At 38.4% G+C, this 19123-nt stretch overlaps 2 protein-coding genes across 5 annotated transcripts in view; one reads left to right on the top strand and one right to left on the bottom strand.

Annotated features, from left to right (window-relative positions):
• The first annotated feature begins 7909 nt into the window (after positions 1-7909).
• cracd (capping protein inhibiting regulator of actin dynamics) lies at positions 7910-15755 on the top strand. Its single transcript, XM_053614588.1, has 8 exons — positions 7910-8074; positions 8316-8448; positions 9076-9237; positions 9923-10135; positions 10635-12993; positions 13265-13455; positions 15278-15437; positions 15569-15755. The coding sequence occupies exons 2-8, from the start codon at positions 8407-8409 to the stop codon at positions 15727-15729; spliced, it is 3288 nt and encodes a 1095-aa protein (XP_053470563.1). The 5' UTR covers positions 7910-8074; positions 8316-8406; the 3' UTR covers positions 15730-15755.
• The window catches only part of aasdh (aminoadipate-semialdehyde dehydrogenase), a 15498-nt gene continuing 12125 nt past the window's right edge, over positions 15751-19123 (bottom strand). For 3 of the 4 annotated variants that reach the window (XM_053614582.1, XM_053614583.1, XM_053614585.1), the window contains one exon: positions 15751-19007. In XM_053614582.1, the coding sequence (XP_053470557.1) occupies positions 18552-19007 (456 nt within the window). In that variant the 3' untranslated portion in view covers positions 15751-18551. The remainder of the gene's footprint in view (positions 19008-19123) is intronic. The other variant, XM_053614584.1, reaches the window with a different exon arrangement.

Genomic DNA, 19123 nt, shown 5'->3' with positions numbered 1-19123 from the left:
TGTTCATGTTGTTTACCACCCTCCATGGGTCTGCTGCATTATAAGACCGTTTTTGTTGAGATGGGGCAAAAAAAAGGGAAGTGGGGCTCAATGGGAAAAAGGTTTTAATACCTCTGGCCTATATATATATATATATATATATATATATATATATATATATATATATATATATATATATATATATATATATGGCACATGCCTTCAGCTTATGTTGTTATTCACAATAACATGGCCTCCTTTTCTGTTCCTTAAATATTGTCAAGTTGATTATCATCATTGGTCTGGATACACTGTGGTCTGAGTGTAGATGTACTGTGGTGTTCAGTGGATTTGTCTCAGTGTAATTTTATGATGGTGTAGAGTGGTGTGAGTAGTCTCTGGTTGTATTGTAGTACGGAGTTGAGTGGTACAAATGCCACTCTCCTGGCAGAGTGCTGTCCAGTGCACTTCCACGCCTCAGTAACTGAACATGCCTGCAGCACTATATTGTGGAAGCAAGACAGGACAGAACCAGGGAAGCGAGAGAGGGAGAGAGAGAAGGAGAGAGAGAGAGAGAGAGAGAGAGAGAGAGAGAGAGAGAGAGAGAAGGATTTGTTTCAGCCTTGTCAGACAAAGAGTAAGAGAGAATTATTACAATGTATTATACAGTCCCCTCCGAAACTATTGGAATGGCAAGACCAATTCATTTGTTTGTGCTATACACCAGAGACATTTGGGTTTGAGATCAAAAGATGGACATGAGACATGAGAGTTTAGGATTTCAGCTTTTATTTCCTGGTATTTACATCTAGATCTGTTAAACAACACAAAACATAAAACCTTTTATATCAGACCACCCATTTTTTCATTGAGCAAAAATACAGGAACAGATAAGACTTGAAGTAAATGAAAGTAAAAAACACTTAATATTTGGTTGCATATCCCTTTCTTGCAAAAACTGCATCAAGCCTGCGACTCGCTGACATCACCGAATTGTTGCTTTCTTCTTATGTGACGCTTTTCCAGGTTTTTACCATGGCCTCTTTCAGTTGTTGTTTGTTTTGGGGTGTTTCTCCCTTTAGTCTACTCTTCAGGAGGTGAAATGCTGCTCAGTTGGGTTAAGGTCTGGTGATTGACTTGGCCAGTTTAAAACCTTCCACTTTCCACTTGATTAAGTCCTTTTTTGAGTTGGCAGTTTGTTTTGGATCATTGTCTTGCTGCATGATAAAGTTCCTTCCTGTTAATTTGGATGCATATCTTTGTAAATTGACAGACAAAATGTTCCTGTAAACTTCTAAATTCATTCTGCTGCTACCATCATGAGTTACATCATCAGTAAAGATTAGTGAGACTGTTCCAGAAGCCGCCATGCAAGCCCAAGCCATGACACTCCACCATGTGTCACAGATGAGCTTGTATGTTTTGGATCATGACCAGATCCTTTCTGTCTCCACACTTTGGCCTTTCCATCACTTTGGTAGAGGTTCATCTTTGTTCCAGAACTTTTGTGGCTCATCTCTGTATTTCTTTGCGAATTCCAATCTGGCTTTCTGATTCTTACTGCTGATGAGTGGTTTCTATCTTGCGGTATGCCCTGCTCTCAAAATCTTATTTGAATGGTAGATTGTGATTTCTTCTCCCCTGCCCTGTGGAGGTTGTTGGTGATGTCACTGACTGGGTTTTTCTTCACAACTTTCACAATGTTTCTGTCATCAGCTATTATCGTGTTCCTTGGCCGACCCATCGGGGTCTGTTGCTCAGTACACCAGTGGTTTCTTTCTTTTTCAAGACATTCCAAATTGTTGTATTGGCTGTGCCCAATGTTTGTGCAATGGATCTGTTTGATTTTCCCTCTTTTCTCCCATAAATAGCTCTCTGATGTTCATGTCAGTCATATTATCCAATATTGTTGCTTGCCATCAGTTGGATGGTTTGATACAAAATGTGCTATGTTCCATGTTGCTTAACACATATACATATAAATACCAGGAAATAAAAGCTGAAATTCTAAACTCTCTTCTCATATTCATCTTTTTTCTCAAACCCAAATGTTTTTAGTCTACAGCAAAAACAAATTAATTAATTGACCTTGCCATTCCAATAGTTTCGGAGGGGGCTGTAATTTCAAGCAAATAAAATTTGTATAAGGAACGGAAACAAGCAGTGTCACTGAAACAAAAAACTTGGAGTGGTGAGTTAATACATCAGCCACAGACAGAACACCACAAGCACATATGAATCAGTGACACTGTTGTCATTCTTCCACACTGCCTTTGTGTCGTAAAACACAATTTGTAACTCTACACTTCTTTCCACTTTTAGCCTGTAACAGATCCACCCAGGTCCCTAAATGCATTTATCGTGTCATGGGTGTAGAGTGGCCCTGTAATGAAAGAGATCACACATACACATAAACACATTTAGACGTCTGAGCTAAACTGTTATATATCCATCTCTATGGGGTTTACGATTCGGCATAATTCGATGCCAAGCACAGACTCATAGAAATAACCGGGAGATGCCAAAGGTCCTTCTCTTATCTTTAGTATAACATTGTTACATGGAAACAATGACAGAATGATTTCTCAGCGGCTGTGAAAGTTTGCAAAGGCAAAACTATCTTATAAATGGTAGGTCATTTTTGTTTTACATACTAAAACAGTTAGTATCAGTTAGTAACAGTTTTGTTTTACATACTAAAATGCGTAAATGCATACAAAACTGATGTTAAACTTGAGACATACTTATTAGCAAGTATATTGTCACGCAACTTCTAGGGGAAGGAATTGTGAGGAAATGAGGATGGCTTATGCGAAACATAATCACATGTAGTAATGATATGTCTATTCAGATATAGCTGTACAAAGGTGTTCTGTAATAATCTAAAAAAAAACGTGTATATATTTATGTTTTTAAAATCCTAAGTGCATGTTTAATTACATTAATTACAACTTCTATTAGTTACAACTTAAAATAACTGTATTATATATATATATATATATATATGTATATATATATATATATATATATATATATATATATATATATATATATATATAGTAATCTGCTCTACATTCTTCTAAATAGTAAAGCGTTTTGTACAAATGATGCTAAATATTGATAAATAATGCCACTAAATTGTAAATGACCATACCATAGTACATTTTAAGGCACATGAAAGTGACTGGCTAAGCTTTGTACTCGGTCTACAGTACATCAACCCATAATACAAAAGATATCCTGTAGGAAGACAACAAGGAAACAAGAGACACCACAAATTATCCTGGCAAACAAATGGCCAAATTGTTTCGTGGTAATGAGTCCATTAACATGTAATAGATATGATGAGGAAGTGGTGGCTCTGGGGCAGGAAATGCTAAAGGCTTCATAAATTCTGCTTTACATTCTAATATACAGGGTGTCCCAAAAGTCTCCATATACAGGGAAATTAACACTTTTTAACAAAATGTAACTTTCTTTACAAAACATCCTCTACATGATTGCCATTTCTTTGTAAACACACACAGAGTCATCTCTCCCAGCTTGGGCTCCCAGTTTGGCGACGTGTGTGATGTGCTCACCATGCTTCCTGTTAAAGTCAATCGCAACCTTGTGACAGCTTCCCGATCCAGCCATGAGAATAATTTCAATACGTTCTTTTGTCAAAGGTGTTGTTATATAGAAATATAATAATAATAATAACTATATAAACTAAGAATGTCAAATTTTGGGGAGGCATTTTGCTAAAAATTGTTGATTTCCCCTATGTATGGAGACTTTTGGGACACCCTGTAGAATTAAATATACACAATGTGTAAAGTACACTGAACTATAATGAATAATAGTAATTGAAAATAAAATATATTTTATAGTACATTTATGCATTTAAAATGTGGAAAAGGAAAAGTATGAACGTATATAGTTGTACAGATGGATGATATAGGCTTAACACTATATTACAATATTTCATGGTATTTTTTGCGGTAACAGTATATATATATGACTATATGAAAATAGTAACATTCAACACTATCTTTTTTGGCTATTTAATATTTAATCAAATATAAAACTATACCTATTAAATAGGCTTAAAAATAGTATATGAATTTTATTCACAAATTAAAATTGCAGTGAAATTACAAACACCAACACTCGCAAGATTCATAATCTAACTCCAAGAACAATCAATGGAAATGTTGTGAAAAAAAAGAAAAAGAAAAGAAAAATACTGTAAAAGTGCATATAATGTTTAAACAGTGCAAACTTAACAAGTCTTGCTGCAAAATATCAGAACGGTATATAAACACAATAATGATTCAAACCAAGTACAAGTTTGAAATGTAAAGATTCTTTAAGATTCTGACTTTATTCTCAAACTACATGCTAGAGTTGGAACTCTGCCTTTCGCCAAGCTCGTTCTCGTAATGACACCCACGTCATTAACTATATCATCAATTTCACGGGATGACGAATTCTTATCATGGGGAGGAATTGTACAGGTATATCAAGGAACGATACGATATGGCACAGCCCTATATAGTAGTGATTAATTTTTCTTTTTGGCAGAGCAGTCCATATATCTGGTAACTTTCCATATGCTCCACAAAATACAAGGACATAAAACACTAAACATTACATACATGCATACATACATAAATACATACATGCATACATACATATACAGTGCCCTCCACTAATATTGGTATGCTTGATACATATGAGCAAAGAAGGCTGTGAAACATTGTCTTTATTGTTTAACCGTTTGATCTTTTGTTCAAATAATTCCCAAAAATACTCTCATGGATATCAAACAATTGCAAACACGACACAGGTTTATCAAAAAAAAAATAAAATATTAGTGTTAAATATAGGCGTGTATCAAGTATATTCCCATTGATATTTTAGATTTGTTTTAATACACCTGGGTGACTAGGAACAGGAAACTGTTCAACCATGACTTCTTGTTTCACAGGGGTATAAATATGATGTAACACACAGGCCAAATTCCCTTAGTCATTCAAAACAATGGGTAAGACTAAGAAATATAGCTGTGATGTGCGGCAAAAGGTTGTTGAGCTTCACAAAATGGGAAGTGGCTATAAGAAAATAGCACAAGCATTGAAAAGGCCCATTTCCACCATCAGGGCAATAATTAAGAAGTTCCAGTCAATTGGAAATGTTATGAATCAACCTGGAATTGGACGTGTGTCTATATCGTCTCAATGCACTGTAAAGAGGATGGTTCGAGTGGCCAAAAAATCTCCAAGGATCACAGCTGGAGAATTGCAGAAGTTAGTTGTGTCTTGGGGTCAGAAAGTCTCCAGAACTACAATCCGAATTCATCTACATCACCACAAGTTGTTTGGAAGGGTTTCAAGAAAAAAGCCTCTACTCTCATCCAAAAACAAACTCAAGCGTCTTCAGTTTGCCAGACACTACCAGAACTTCAAATGAGATCGGGTTCTATGGTCAGATGAAACCGAAACAGAGCTTTTTGGAAATAAACACCAGAGGTGGTTTTGGTGCACACAGAGAGGTAGCCATATGGAAACGTACCTCATGCGCACGGTTAAATATGGTGGAGGCTTTTTAATGTTTTGGGACTGTTTTTCTGCCAGAGGACCTGGACAAGTTGTTAGGATACATGGCATCCTGGACTCCATCAAATATCAACAGATATTAAATGAAAACCTGACTGCCTCTGCCAGAAAGTTTAAAATGGGCCGTGGTTGGATCTTCCAGCAGGACAATGATCCAAAACATACATCAAAATCAACACAAAAATGGTTTACTGACCACAAAATCAAGATCCTGCCATGGCCATCCCAGTCCCCTGACTTGAAACCCATAGAAAACCTGTAGGGTGAACTGAAGAGGAGAGTACACCAGCGTGGACCTCAATTTGAAGGATCTGGAAAGATTCTGTATGGAGGAATGATCTCAGATCCCTTGCCATGTATTCTCCAACCTCATCAGGCATTACAGGAGCAGACTCAGAGCTGTTATCTTTGGGGTTCTGCACCCCAAAGCTGTATTCAGAGTAGGAATATACTTCTGTATACTGAGATTTTCCTAATTAAGTGCATTTTAATTACATATGCCACATGGTGGTGTAGTAGGTAGCATTGCTGTCTAGGTTACTGTCTGTGCATGAGTATGTGAGTGTTCGTATGTGCGTGGTGCTCTGTCGTAAAGACAACAAAGTGAAAGTATTAGAGAATTGGCCATCACAAAGCCCTGACCTGAATCCTGTAGAAAAATTGAAAACATGTCTGAGCAACTCACAAACCTGACTGAGTTACACTAGTTCTGAACAAAGTATTGTGAGAAGCTTGTGGAAGGCTACTCCAGGTGTTTGATTCAAGTTCATGAAATGAGAAGGCAACACCACCAATTTCTAACAAGGTGTATCTAAACTTGTGACACACTAAAAATCTGATAGTAAGTAAAAGCTGATAGTAAATCTCTTATGTTGGCTATTATTTTGAAATGACCACTTATGGAAATAAATAGATAGAAATGGAAATGACTTAAGACAGAAATGTATGGTAACATGAAATTAGATGTGAAAAACTCAGTTTGAATGTCTTTAGCCTAGGGTGTATGTAAACATTTGAGCTCAGCTGTAACATTTAAGATGCATCTGTCCATTTCTTTATGTTTAGTAACAATTGTTTTTAAGATTTATATCTATAAATCTAGAACATTCTCGTGGAGGTTAGGAATTTTTCTTCCTCTACGGTACCATTAACTTGTGGTGTACCTCGAGGATCGATTTTGTTTGCATTGTATTTGCTCCCTTTAGGTTTGTTTTTTCAGAAGCACAAAATTTCTTATCATTTTTATGTGGATTATACCCAGGATTCCTCCCCCTTGTAACATGGGGAAAATTTTGACATGTACTCTTTGAAATGTCTTGAGGAGGTAAAATGCTGGCTGTAAGCCAGTTTTCTAACACTTAATTAATCTAAAACTGAAATTGGACCACCAGCTTCTATTATACAGATAAATAATCATCCTGGTCCTTCATCTGTGAATTCTCATGCTCGTGTAAAAAAAATTGGGAGTGATTTTTGATAACAGCATTAAATTCAAATCAATTCAGTGGTGACGAGTGACCTTTATCATCTCAGATCCATTACGAAATTGAAAGCGTTTTTAGCCAGTAAAGGACTTGGAGATAGTAATTCATGCTTTTATTTCCTGGCTGGATTATTGTAACTCACTGTACCTTGGTGTGGCTCAGTCCTCTTTATCCTGCCTTCCATTGGTACAAAACGCTGCTGTATGTCTTCTTACGGGAACTAGAAAGAGGGAACGTATTTCGCCTGTTAATAAACGCGCCTTGCCCTGCCCTTTCTTTATTTCCAACCATTTGCTCATGCATCTGTTTATACTGCTAGTGCCTGAATTGTGATAGTCTGTTTTTTTTTGTTTTTTTTTGTTAGATAGGGCCCATATTTTCTTACACCAGATGTGTTGTGCATTAGGAAACCAGACCTGAAGTGTATTTGCTCAGGGTACACTAAATTTACCCACCCACTAGAGCTTTAGGGATACGACATAAACATGAAATTGTACACTACAAGAGTTCATTAAGGAGAAACGTGATATGCGTTTTGCTAGGGAAAAAAATATATATAGAACCCCACAAAAGGATGCTCATGTTATGATACAATTCTCAGAGTCTGTATTGTGCATATCTAATTTGTTATGTGCGATCTGTCTCTATATAAAATACAGCTGTTTTTTTTGGTTTGAGAGAAGTAACAGATACAGTATGTCTGGTGTGTCAGTGAATGAAACTGACAATTACTGATATGCACTTTCAGCTTCATACCTTCATGCCTTCACACTTCACTTACAATCACAAAATTAAAATGGTCTTTTTCCATCACATGATGATAACTATTTTCTCGCTTGCAGACCGGCGGCGGCCGGGTAAATTCCAGCCATTCCGCCGCCTGTTTGGGAGGAAGAGGAGGAGGGAGACAGAGCGAGGGTTTGAGGAAACCGAACTTAAACCCAGCCACTCCACCGATGAAGTGTGCAATGGAGTGGTCTCAGGCCCAGAGGAGTCCAATCAGCATCTAAGGTTATAGATCTGGCAGGAAAAACATAAAATACTGTTGTATTTCGTCATATTTTGACTTTCAAAAAACATCAGCGTAAGCACCCCCCCACCCTTAAATACTGTTCTAGAATAAGTTTTACTTTTATATTCCACCCAATGACAGAGTAAATGCTACAAAATAATAGTTCACAAGTGAAATTCCAGCTTGCACATAAATAGTAATAAATTTTGGTATGTACGTTTTGTGCATGTGTGAACATAGAGAGCTAAATCCCCTGGGGTCTCGAGCTTTTTCACACGAGAGCATCTTCATCCCTGAGGATTCTGTAGAGAAACCGTGCTCAGAACTGACCATGTCTCAAGAGAACGTCTCAGACAAAGTCAGGAACCTACAAGTAAGTGTATTTTAATGAAATATTCATTCTCTTATACAGATGCGTACTATACATGCAAACACGTATTTTAACAAAGGTAAAGCCTATTACAATAAGTAAGGAATGAAACACCTCAGGACATGCTGTTACAGATGATAATCAATGACAGGATGATGTGATGTGGTCAGTGCGAAGCGGAGAACTGAAGCCTCTTTTCTCTCTGTTTGGATGTTAATAAGACATAAAAATGCAGCTTGTTATGTTACGTTGAATCCAGAACGTGCAAAGTCTTCTGTACTGAAGACACTCTTATGATGGAAAACGTACTAACCTTTACAAAGTGCTGAGAATTCACCCTGGATGGGCTGCTAATCCATGACAGGGCACCATTCATACACTCATTCACACCTAGGGGCAATTTAGCATAGCCAATATGCCTACTGGCATGTTTTTTGGGAGGTAGGAGGAAATGGGAGAACCTGGAGGTGCTGTTATATAAAATTAATCAACAGCTTCTTATTAATCAGATTTGAGTAGGAAATATACTTATTACTGTTATTTTTATTATATTCAAATTTAATCTAGCACCACTTATCTTATTTACCTCATAATGTAATTGAGCTCTGTACCCTGTGTTTAATTCTACAGAGGCAGATAGGTCATAATATAAAGTTTGGTCAGAAACATCCCTCAGTTAGAAAAAGTGAAGGAGATGAAGGTAGCTCAGACGAGGAAGAAGTACCAAGAAGTCCATTGCGAGTCCTGGCACAGGTGGAGCCAGAGCCACAGGAGACCGAAGCCAGGGAGAACGTAAGAAAAAAAACATTTTAACATTTTTAAAGAGTCCTTTAAAAAGTAAATTTTTTACAACAAAAAATGACAGATTTTTATAAGAATGTACAGCTGTAAGACAGACAAATGGAACTGTGGTACACTATATGACCAAAGGTTTGTGGACACCTGACCATAACAGCTTCCCATTCCAGTCCTCTTTGCTGTTATAATAACCTCCACTTCTGGGAAGGCTGTCCACTAAATTTTGGAGTGTGGCTGTGGTGTGAGGAGGTCTGGTGTGCAGTCGGTGTTCCAGTTCATTCCAAAGGTGTTCAGTGGGGTTGAGATCAGGACTCTGTGCAGAACACTCGAGTTCTTCCACTCCAATTTTGGCACACAATGTCTTCATGGGCCATGGTTTGTGCACAGGGACATCGTCATGTTGGAACAGGTTTGGGCCTCTTAGTTCCAGTGAAGGAAATTTGTAATGCTACATCATACAGAGACATCCTATACAATTGTGTGCTTCCAGCTTTGTGGCAACAGTTTGGGGAAGAACCATGGAGGTTTGATGGTCAGGTGTCCACAAACTTTTGGCTATATAGTGTACAGAATACTATCACTTTAAATCTACCTTTAATATTTTATTTCTCTACATGAATTAGGAAAAGATTTGAATGTCATTTCTTTTTACTAAGACTCTTTTCTGTTTGATAATTAGGTTTCATCTGCTACCTGTGATGTGGTTCACTATAGGACTCCTGTGAAGTCCCCTCGCACAAAGCGGCCTCCTCCTCCTGGTACGATCGAATCAATTAACCTAGATGCTGTTCCCCAGTCCGCTCCACGCTTGGACAACACTGCTGCCAAACATAAACTGTCTGTCAAACCCAAAAACCAGCGAGTGTCCCGTAAGCACCGCAGATTCACACAGGTAAGGAATATTTTTTCCTTTGACTGACACCTAGGAAATTTGTGAACCTCTTATAGTAACACTAGAGACTCCGATTCAGGGTGAGGATCCATGGGCAAAATTTAATAACAGTTCCCATTTCAAAATATAAACACAATCCAAGAATCAAAGTTGATAATCCAGGCAAAGGGGTAAAAAAAAAAATCCCCCAAAAAACATCAAACATGTAGCGAAACAATCAGAAGGCAATCCAAACTGCAAAATCCAAAGAACAGGCAGAGATCAAAAGACAAGAGACAAAATATTTGGCAAGGCTTTGCAATAACTGAATGATAAACTCTATGATCTGCTTATATAGCATCAAACCAGGAAGTGACCAGGAAGTGAGGTGCAGCAGAGGTCACACTAATAGTCTGGAGAGCGCAACGTCTGCTGGCAGGGAGGGGAAATGTCCTGAGTCCCACTTACCCTTTATTGGTTTATCTGTTGCAAAACTCATGTCTTTCTTTGTCAATTTTAGGAGTTTCTGGAAGTGGATATTTCAGCACTTCTGCAAGAAGAGACAGATGTGCAGAAACCTGCAGAAGAAACAGGGGTTTGGAGAGAAGGACATGTAAGAAGTCACTGGACCAGAGATGAGCAAGAGCTTCCTGAAAAATCTAAGAAGCAGAGACTTCATGAAGAGGAGCAGGAACGTCTGGAGCTTCAGAGAATCCAGGAGCAAGTGAAACAGAGAAGGAGAGAAGAAGAAAGAAGAGCTGAGGAACTGAGACTGGAACAGGAGACAATGTGCAGAAAACAGGAAGAATATCAGCGAAAGGAGGAAGAGGAGCAAAGGCAACGGGAAGAAGACAGAAAGAAGGAAGAAGAAGAAATGAGAAAGAGGGAGCAGGAGCAACGCTTGAAGGAGGTCGAAGAGAGAAAGAGACGTGAGGAAGAAGAACGAAAAAAGAGAGAAAAAGAGAGAAGGAGAGCAGAGGAAGAAAGAAGAGAGCAAGAACTCATAGTAGAGCGCCTTCGCCTGGAGGAGGAGAGGAAAAAGAAAGAATTGGAGGAGCAGAAACGAAAAGCGGAGGAGGAGGCAGAAAAACGAAGGCTTTGGGAGTTAGAGGAAAAACAGCACAGAGAAGAAGAAGCACGCCTTTATGAGGAACAAAGAAGGCGACAAGAAGAAGAGGAGGCTGAGATGAAAAGATTGGCTGATGAAAAGAAAAGGAAGGAAGAGGATAAAAGAAAGAGGCAGCAAGAGGAGATGAGAGCTGCTGAGGAGCACTCCACATCCTCTGATCCAGAGTGGAAGAGGAAAGCAGAGGAGCTGCGATGGAGGGAGATGGAAGAGAGGCAAAGACCTTTCACTTTCAAAGTGTCCTCGGGTGAAAAGCAAATCCTATTTCAGAAGGTCAATCTAACACCAGTTACCCCAGTACCTGCTCAGCAGGGTGAAACAGCTGCTGAAATCAGGGAAGGCACTGCAGGAGTTCCTGACTCACCAACTTTATCTTCATCCCTGTATGTTCCTCACACTGCTATATTAGTGACTGGAGCTCAGTTGTGTGGTACAGCAGTAAATCTGGATCAGATAAAAGACACAGCCTGTAAGTCTCTGCTTGGTCTCTCTGAGGACAAAAAAGCCTTTGGGACACCAGCAGGGAAGAGCAAGGTATCACCAGATCGCAAATCTGGAAAAACCAAATCTTTAAACGAATCCTCTTTATCGCCAGACCAGTCTAGTGCTGCTGTCCTGGCAGAGTGGGCCAGTATACGATCCAAGATTTTTAAAGGTGGCCTAGATGGAAAATACCAAGAGCACCCAGACAAACAGGTGCAGAGCCGAACAACAAGTGAGGACATTGATGAGCCACCATTCTCTCACACCAATCTCAGGAAGACCATGTCAGCAAGCGCTAAGTTTTCCATCACTCCAGCCAGAAAAAAGTTTGCAGACTCTAACAGAAATTCTGAGGTCCTTAGTCAACAAGAGACAGAAGGAGGTAGGGGGGAATTACCATCCACAGATTCTGCTCCTAGCCAGCATCTCCATTCACCTTCCTCTGCCAGCAAAGGTCAAAATAAGGGAGGAAAGGTGTTCCGTACCTCAGACAGTACAGAAGAATGCAAGTTTGCCAAAGACCTTCCTTCTTTCCTCGTTCCAAGTCTGCCACATGGATCCCCGAAAGCTCCAACATCTGAAACAGGACCCCTGAGCCAGGTGGAATCAGAAGACTCAAAGTATTATGGGGAACAGAGAGACCAGAGTGGTGATGAGAGGCCCTCACCATTTGGTATCAAACTGAGGAGGACCAACTACTCCCTTCGTTTTCATAGTGAGCAATCCACAGAGAAGAGGAAGAAAAGGTATAGTGCAGGTGACAATTTTGAAGGCGTACCAGTGCCCCTCACCTCTACTGACCAATACTCTGACACTTCTGCATTCTCAGAGAAGACCAGTATCACGACTCCACTTGGAGAGAGTGGAATCAAATTCCAAGGAATCTCCAGTGTAGAGTCCCGCTCCAGGCCTGGTAGAATTGCTTCCTCTTCACCATGCAGTGAATGTGACAAACTCATCTCTAAGCCCCCAATTTATCAGAAACCAGTCACATTTCCCAAACCATATGATGGTGCCACACCTCCACCTTCTCCCCTACCTAAACCTGGTGGAAGGACTTCTGGGGACATGCTGTCCCAGCGATCAGGTGGACCAGAATTGGTAGCTTCTGAAGAGCGCATTGATCAAAAGTTAGAGCCCTCAGAATCCATGCAGTGTCAGAGGAATGGTCAGGGGGATGATGAGCCAAAAGAAAAGAAGTCCTTCTTTCCATCCATCAGCATTCCATGGAGAGAGAAAACAGACCGTAAGACTGAACTCATAAGAAGAGGCAAGTATAATCTCACTTGTTATATGAATACTTAAATGTCATATGATCTTTAAATGTCTTGACACAAACAAATACATATGGTAAAATGTGTTACAATTACATTCCATGCAATAATAGCACATTATAAACCAGCCAGAAGAGTACTGAATAATATGTCACTTCCATAAGTGTGAACACAATACAGAACATTGTTAAGGTAAATAAGTCTTTGCTTAGTGTGTCTTTGTCATTCTCAAAGCAGATGCAAATTGCGCTCCTGTCTGCTTTACAGAAAAGCCCTCTCTACAGAGCAGGCATTCCTTAGACAGCTCACGGGCACAGGAGAAGGAGACAGGACCATTATGGATCACTCTGGCTTTGCAGAAACAGAAGGGTTTTAGAGAACAGCAGCAAAGCAGAGAGGAAAGGAAGAACCAGAGAGAAGCAAAGCTGGCTGAGAAACAAGCCAAGGACCGAGAAAGTGTAAGTACAACAGTACTTGTATTTCTTGTATTTCTTCTGTTTTTTGTGTATATATCATACTAAATTATTTGAGAAATTAAAACACAATCTAAGATAAAACAAAGGCAACCTCAATAAACACAAAATACAGTTATTAAAGGATAGTTATTTATTGAAGCAAGTTATCCAGTACCAACTGGGCCTGTGTGAAAATGTATTTGCCCCATAGTTATTAATTCCCCAAATCTATGAAACTGCATTCATAATGGGGTTCAACTGGACTAGATGCAACCAAGCCTGATTACTGCAAACCATGCCAAGGACAACATCAAAGGACCTACAGGTCTCTCTTGCATCAATAAAGGTCACTGTTCATGACTCCACATCAGAAAGACACTGGGCAAAAATGGCATCCATGGAAGAGTGCCGAGGTGAAAACCACTGCTCAATTTTGCCAAAACACACCTTGATGATCCTCAAACCTTTTGGGAGAATGTTCTGTGGATTGATGAGTCAAAAGTGGAACTCTTTGGAAGATAGGGGTCCCGTTACATCTGGTGTAAACCAAACACCGAATTCCACATGAAGAACATTATACCTATAGTGAAGCATGGTGGTAGCAGTGTGATGGTGTGCTGCTTCAGGGCCTGGGAAACTTGCAGTAATTGAGGGAAACATGAATTCTGCTCTCTACCAGAAAATCCTTTAAAAAAAAGAAAATCCTAAAGGAGATCCGGTCTTCATTCCATAAGTTGAAACTCAAGCGTAACTGGATTATGCACCAAGACAATGATCCAAAGCATAGAAGTAAGTGAAAGACTGATGTCCAGTTATCGGAAGTGTTTGGTTACAGTTATTGCTGTGGTGGTACAACCAGATTTTAAGTTGAAGGGGGCAATTAATTTTTCACATGGGTGATAGGTGTAACTTGGATAACTTGTTTTTGCTTCAATAAAATAAATAAATATAAACTGCATCGGGTGTTTACTCAGGCTGCCTTTCATGTTGTATTTTGTTTGAAGATCTATTTAGTATGATATATACACAAAAACAGAAGAAAAGAAAGACTTTTTCACAGCACTGTATCTGTTCTACCTGTAGTTCATGTATATAAAGCCCAGTGCACACTACATGACTTGCAAAATCTCAAAATCATTGACCCTTTTGCACTACATGACTTTAATAACTTGCAATCACTTGTTTTTTTTGGATGTAAGAGTGTGCACACTATCTGGAGAGATCCCAGCCGAAGCCCACTTTCTCAGGAAAATGAACAAGAGAGCTGTCTATCATCATGTGACTTTGGGACTATTTTGTATTGAAACAAGAAAAAAGAGAAATAAGAGAATAATGTGGTGCAATGATTGATTGGGGAGACACAGGCAATGAGGATTGTCTGTTATGAAAAGAGAACTGGTGGTATAAAAAAATGCTAAAAAAATAAAAAGTAGCTCTTTCAATACTGTGTGCCACCAGAAATCACATTTAGTTTGCTTTACTAGTGTATGACATGCCAAATAATTGATCCTAGAAGCAATATTATTGTGCTTACATATTGTTCTTGCTTTTCCACTCAAGTAGATGGATGATTAACTGGACCTACTACAAATGAAAGCATAAGAATTTGATTTCCTGTCAGGCTCTCATTGGCTGTTTCCCATTACTGTCCTTGCAACTAGTTTCAGAAGGTTTCACACTATGTATATATCAAACATGCTCGAAAATATCAGCACCTGGGAAATCTACGCTAAAAGCTTCTAATAGTCACTAGACTTAAGCTACAAAGAATGTTTACAGGTATATCTACTGTGATATGGGAAACATCTCAGGACTTGCCTTACAGGGTGGTATAGTGAGCCCTACAGAGGGTAAGGGGAATGTACACTCCAGTACTCCTAAGGCACAAACCCCAGAGGAGAACAAGAGACCAGACACATTACTGACTCGCTTTGAACGTCGTGACAATTTAAAGAAGGCCAATACCCTACCCACTTCTGTCACAGGTGCAGTTTTTTTCTCTCTTCTGTTTATTAGAATGTCCTGCACAAAATACACTTGTTCATGTCAAAGTTTAATTAAAGATATTATTTAAATGTCAAACCAGTGAAGTAGGTCTATTTTTCATCTTTTTCAGTCGAGATAGCAGACTCTACCCCATCACCCCCAGCAGCAAAGGACATAACAAAGCGCTTCCCACCTAGTGACACTCCGCAGGTTTCCACTGAACCAGCTTGGCTTGCTCTTGCCAAGCGTAAGGCCAAAGCATGGAGTGACTGCCCACAGATCATCAAGTGATATGTTAACTTTGACTTCTTCTTCTTTCTTTTTTTTTTTTAAAAAGGGAACACGAACTTCCATGTCATTCACAGGGTATCATTTCACCATGCTCATGACCATTCACAAAATACCACATTACCTGTTAAACTGCATTCACTTTTAATTTTTTGGTGCCATTTTCACCCCGGAGAATGGGTAGCAAGCAGCATGTATTTCTAAAATATTGACATAGTTGTAATTTTATGTAAAACGGTCCATAACTATAGTGATGTGTTCAAAACACACAATTCTGGATTTGAGAGACAGACACAAAAAGCTGCTCAATTTTACTCAAGAGAATCGTTAAAATGTTTAAATAATTTGCATTAAAGTTGAAAAACAACAACACCACCACCCATCAAACCAGCTTTCAAGTGTATATCTTCTAGTTACAACCCGGGAATCCAAGCCCAGCAGACCTGTTGCTAGCAAATCATTTGTCCGAATATATAAGGCATGCGTAGTATACCAAGAAACATTACTAAAACAAATGATTCACATATGATTTAACAGTTTGAGATCAACTCTTTGGGGAGTCTTTTAAGAACTCGCTCAAGCGCTAAAGTTGCACAGTAGGTGTCAAAGTAACAAATATCTTACTTCACCCCATGATATGTATTGTGTATTACAAGCATGAACTTCAGAACTGGCTACTGTTTTTGAAATTTTTTTAAAAGTCTAGATACTGGTCCTGACATATTTAAAAAAAATGTATTTGTTAAATTGTCTTAACACCTCTTGTCTAATATGGACACGGTTGATTCTCTCATTTGTTTTTGCGAATATTAACTTATTTGATATGCCAAGATTTTCACTGTGTGACAAAAGACTGCTGTCATTTAAGCTGTCACTGAAAATTAACATAATGATGACAGTCACTGTGTTTACTTATGTAAATAACTTACATAGTAAATGTTATTAATGACGCTTCCGTTCAACCACCATGTTAAATCATTTCACTGGAACCCGTTAACCAAACGTTAATGAACTATCTGCTTCTTGCACAGTGTTTATGCCCTCCAGATTCTTTGGAACACAGACTGCTCGCTTGCTGTAATAGAAACACTTGTTATCCTGTAGCTTGTGCTAGCTCTTCTTGTATCAGACATTAAAAGCAAGTCAGTGGGAGATCAGTGCTTTAAAAAAAAAAAAAAAAAAAAAACATTCTGCTGGGGGAAGACTAACCAATGACTTTCCAGGGGAAAAAACATTATTCTCATAAATAACAACAGCTTTGAACTAATAGAAAGCCTTGATCTCCCAGCAAAACACCAACCCCCTCTACTTAAAGTAATATTTTGTATGTAATGTATGTAGGTATCTATGTACAGAGGTGGACTGAACTGCACTGTGTTCCTTTGAAGATCTATGAGTTCCGTCACTTTGTTTTTAATTTGGTCGTGTGCAATCGTGTAGCGTCAAAACAGTGTTGTATGTAACATTGAAATAAAAGCAGTTTGTTGGTAATTGCACTTTTTTGGTTCCATTTACAAAAGGTACTCTTAAGAAGAGAAGATTCTTAAGGAATATAAATTTAATGAATTCTCTAGAAAAAACAAACAAACAAACACTAAAGACAGATGTTTGATGTCTTGTGTTGAAATGTCTGTTTTTGCATAGAAATTAAAGGTCGACCAACAGTGGATTTTAGCGATAACTAAGTCGGGCGGTACCTACCTGCCGATAACCGGTATCAGTTAACCGATAACTGATAGTTTTTAAAATTGATTCTGAATGAAAACATAAAACACACAAAGTAAAATATTGCTGAACTTTATTCATAATAAACATTACTGACTGTACCATGAAAATGTACTGTACTTTTTAACATGAAATTAATGTAGAAATAATATATATGAACTATTAATAAATATTAAAGTAATTAAAGGATATACAATACTGTACAAAAGTTTTAGGCACATGCAAAGAAATGCTGTAGAGCAAAGATGCCTTCAAAATAATGAAATTAAATGTTTTTACATATATTTAAAAAAAATACCATAAAGAACAGTAAACAGTAATAAATGAAACAAAAAAATTTCAATAGTAGTCTCCGGTACAATTAGTGCAGTTTTATAAGGAAATGAGCTGCAAGTTTTATTGAGCATGTTCTAGAACCAGCTACGGTTCTTCGTGAGAATTTGACTGTCGCACTTACTTCTTATTTTGAAGCAAAATCCAGCAGCCTTCATTAGGAGTTTTTTTTGTCTGAAAAGTGATCTCTATTATGTAATATGCTGCTTTCTTTAACGACATACAAACATTTTTCTTTAACCTTTAATTTTGTGCTGGAAATCTAATGTTTTTTTGTACTGACTCAATAATGTAGAAGTCATAAAATATAAAAAAACATCTATTACAAAGTTTGTACTAAAAAAAATTAGGGTGGCTAAAACTTTTGCACAGTACTGTACATCCAAACTAAATTTTTTAAAAATCATTTCAAATAACAACAAAATTTGTCAGTGATAGTTTTTATTTCACCTCCAGAGGCTGCTCTCGTACTGTATAATGACAGCAGATCCTTCTCAGCCGCTCCCTCAACGGACGCAACCAGGAAAAATTATCTGCGTGGATTTCTGGAGATAACCGATTGCTGGAACTATCGACAAAACGGTCGACCTCTACTAGAAATCTATCTTAGGAAATATGACAAAATAATATATTAACATCTGTACAATACCAGTACATAGTGCTAAAGTGCTACTATTATTTTAGAGCGTTTTATATACATGTTACATAGCCATTTACATATTTAACCAGTAAGAACATTTGACATATTGTACTCAGAGATGCTTTAGTTAATCCTTCCTGCTAGTCAGTTCCAAGCAGTACACGTAGTCATTCCGACATCCTACAACTACAGTGTGACCCCACACGATAGGAGAGGAGAAGAGTTCACCAGGTAAGACGAAAGAGGCTTTCAGTGTTCCATGTTCTCCATCTAGTACCCACAGTGTTCCATCAGTTGAAGCTACAGCTACCAGGGTTCTTATGCCCCAGGGACTACCATCAAAAACAAACGGACTGGAATACACCTTGCCTGTGGTTTGGAAGCGCCACAGTAATGATCCATTAGCAGGATTGATGCAGTATACACAGCAATCATGTGACCCACAAAAAACAGCTTGACAAGCTGTAGATAATGTTTTGCAACCGTCGTATGCTCCAGATCTGGTTCTTTGATTGACTGAAGGTGGCAATGAGGCCAGGCATGGCGATGAAAAGACAGGTCCATCGGTGAGAAAATCCCACAACTAAGGAAAGGTGAATATGATTGAAAAAAGTTTTATTTCACATGCAAAACTTGTCGACATCTCTATAAACACTGGCCAGATTTGTTTAAAGTTTCTATCAAAACTCAAGTATGGAT

The sequence above is a fragment of the Ictalurus furcatus genome, chromosome 25, assembly GCF_023375685.1.
Source record: "Ictalurus furcatus strain D&B chromosome 25, Billie_1.0, whole genome shotgun sequence".
Lineage (NCBI taxonomy): Eukaryota > Metazoa > Chordata > Actinopteri > Siluriformes > Ictaluridae > Ictalurus > Ictalurus furcatus.
The sequence above is the reverse complement of the archived record's forward strand: the minus strand, read 5'-3'. Positions and strand labels throughout refer to the sequence as shown.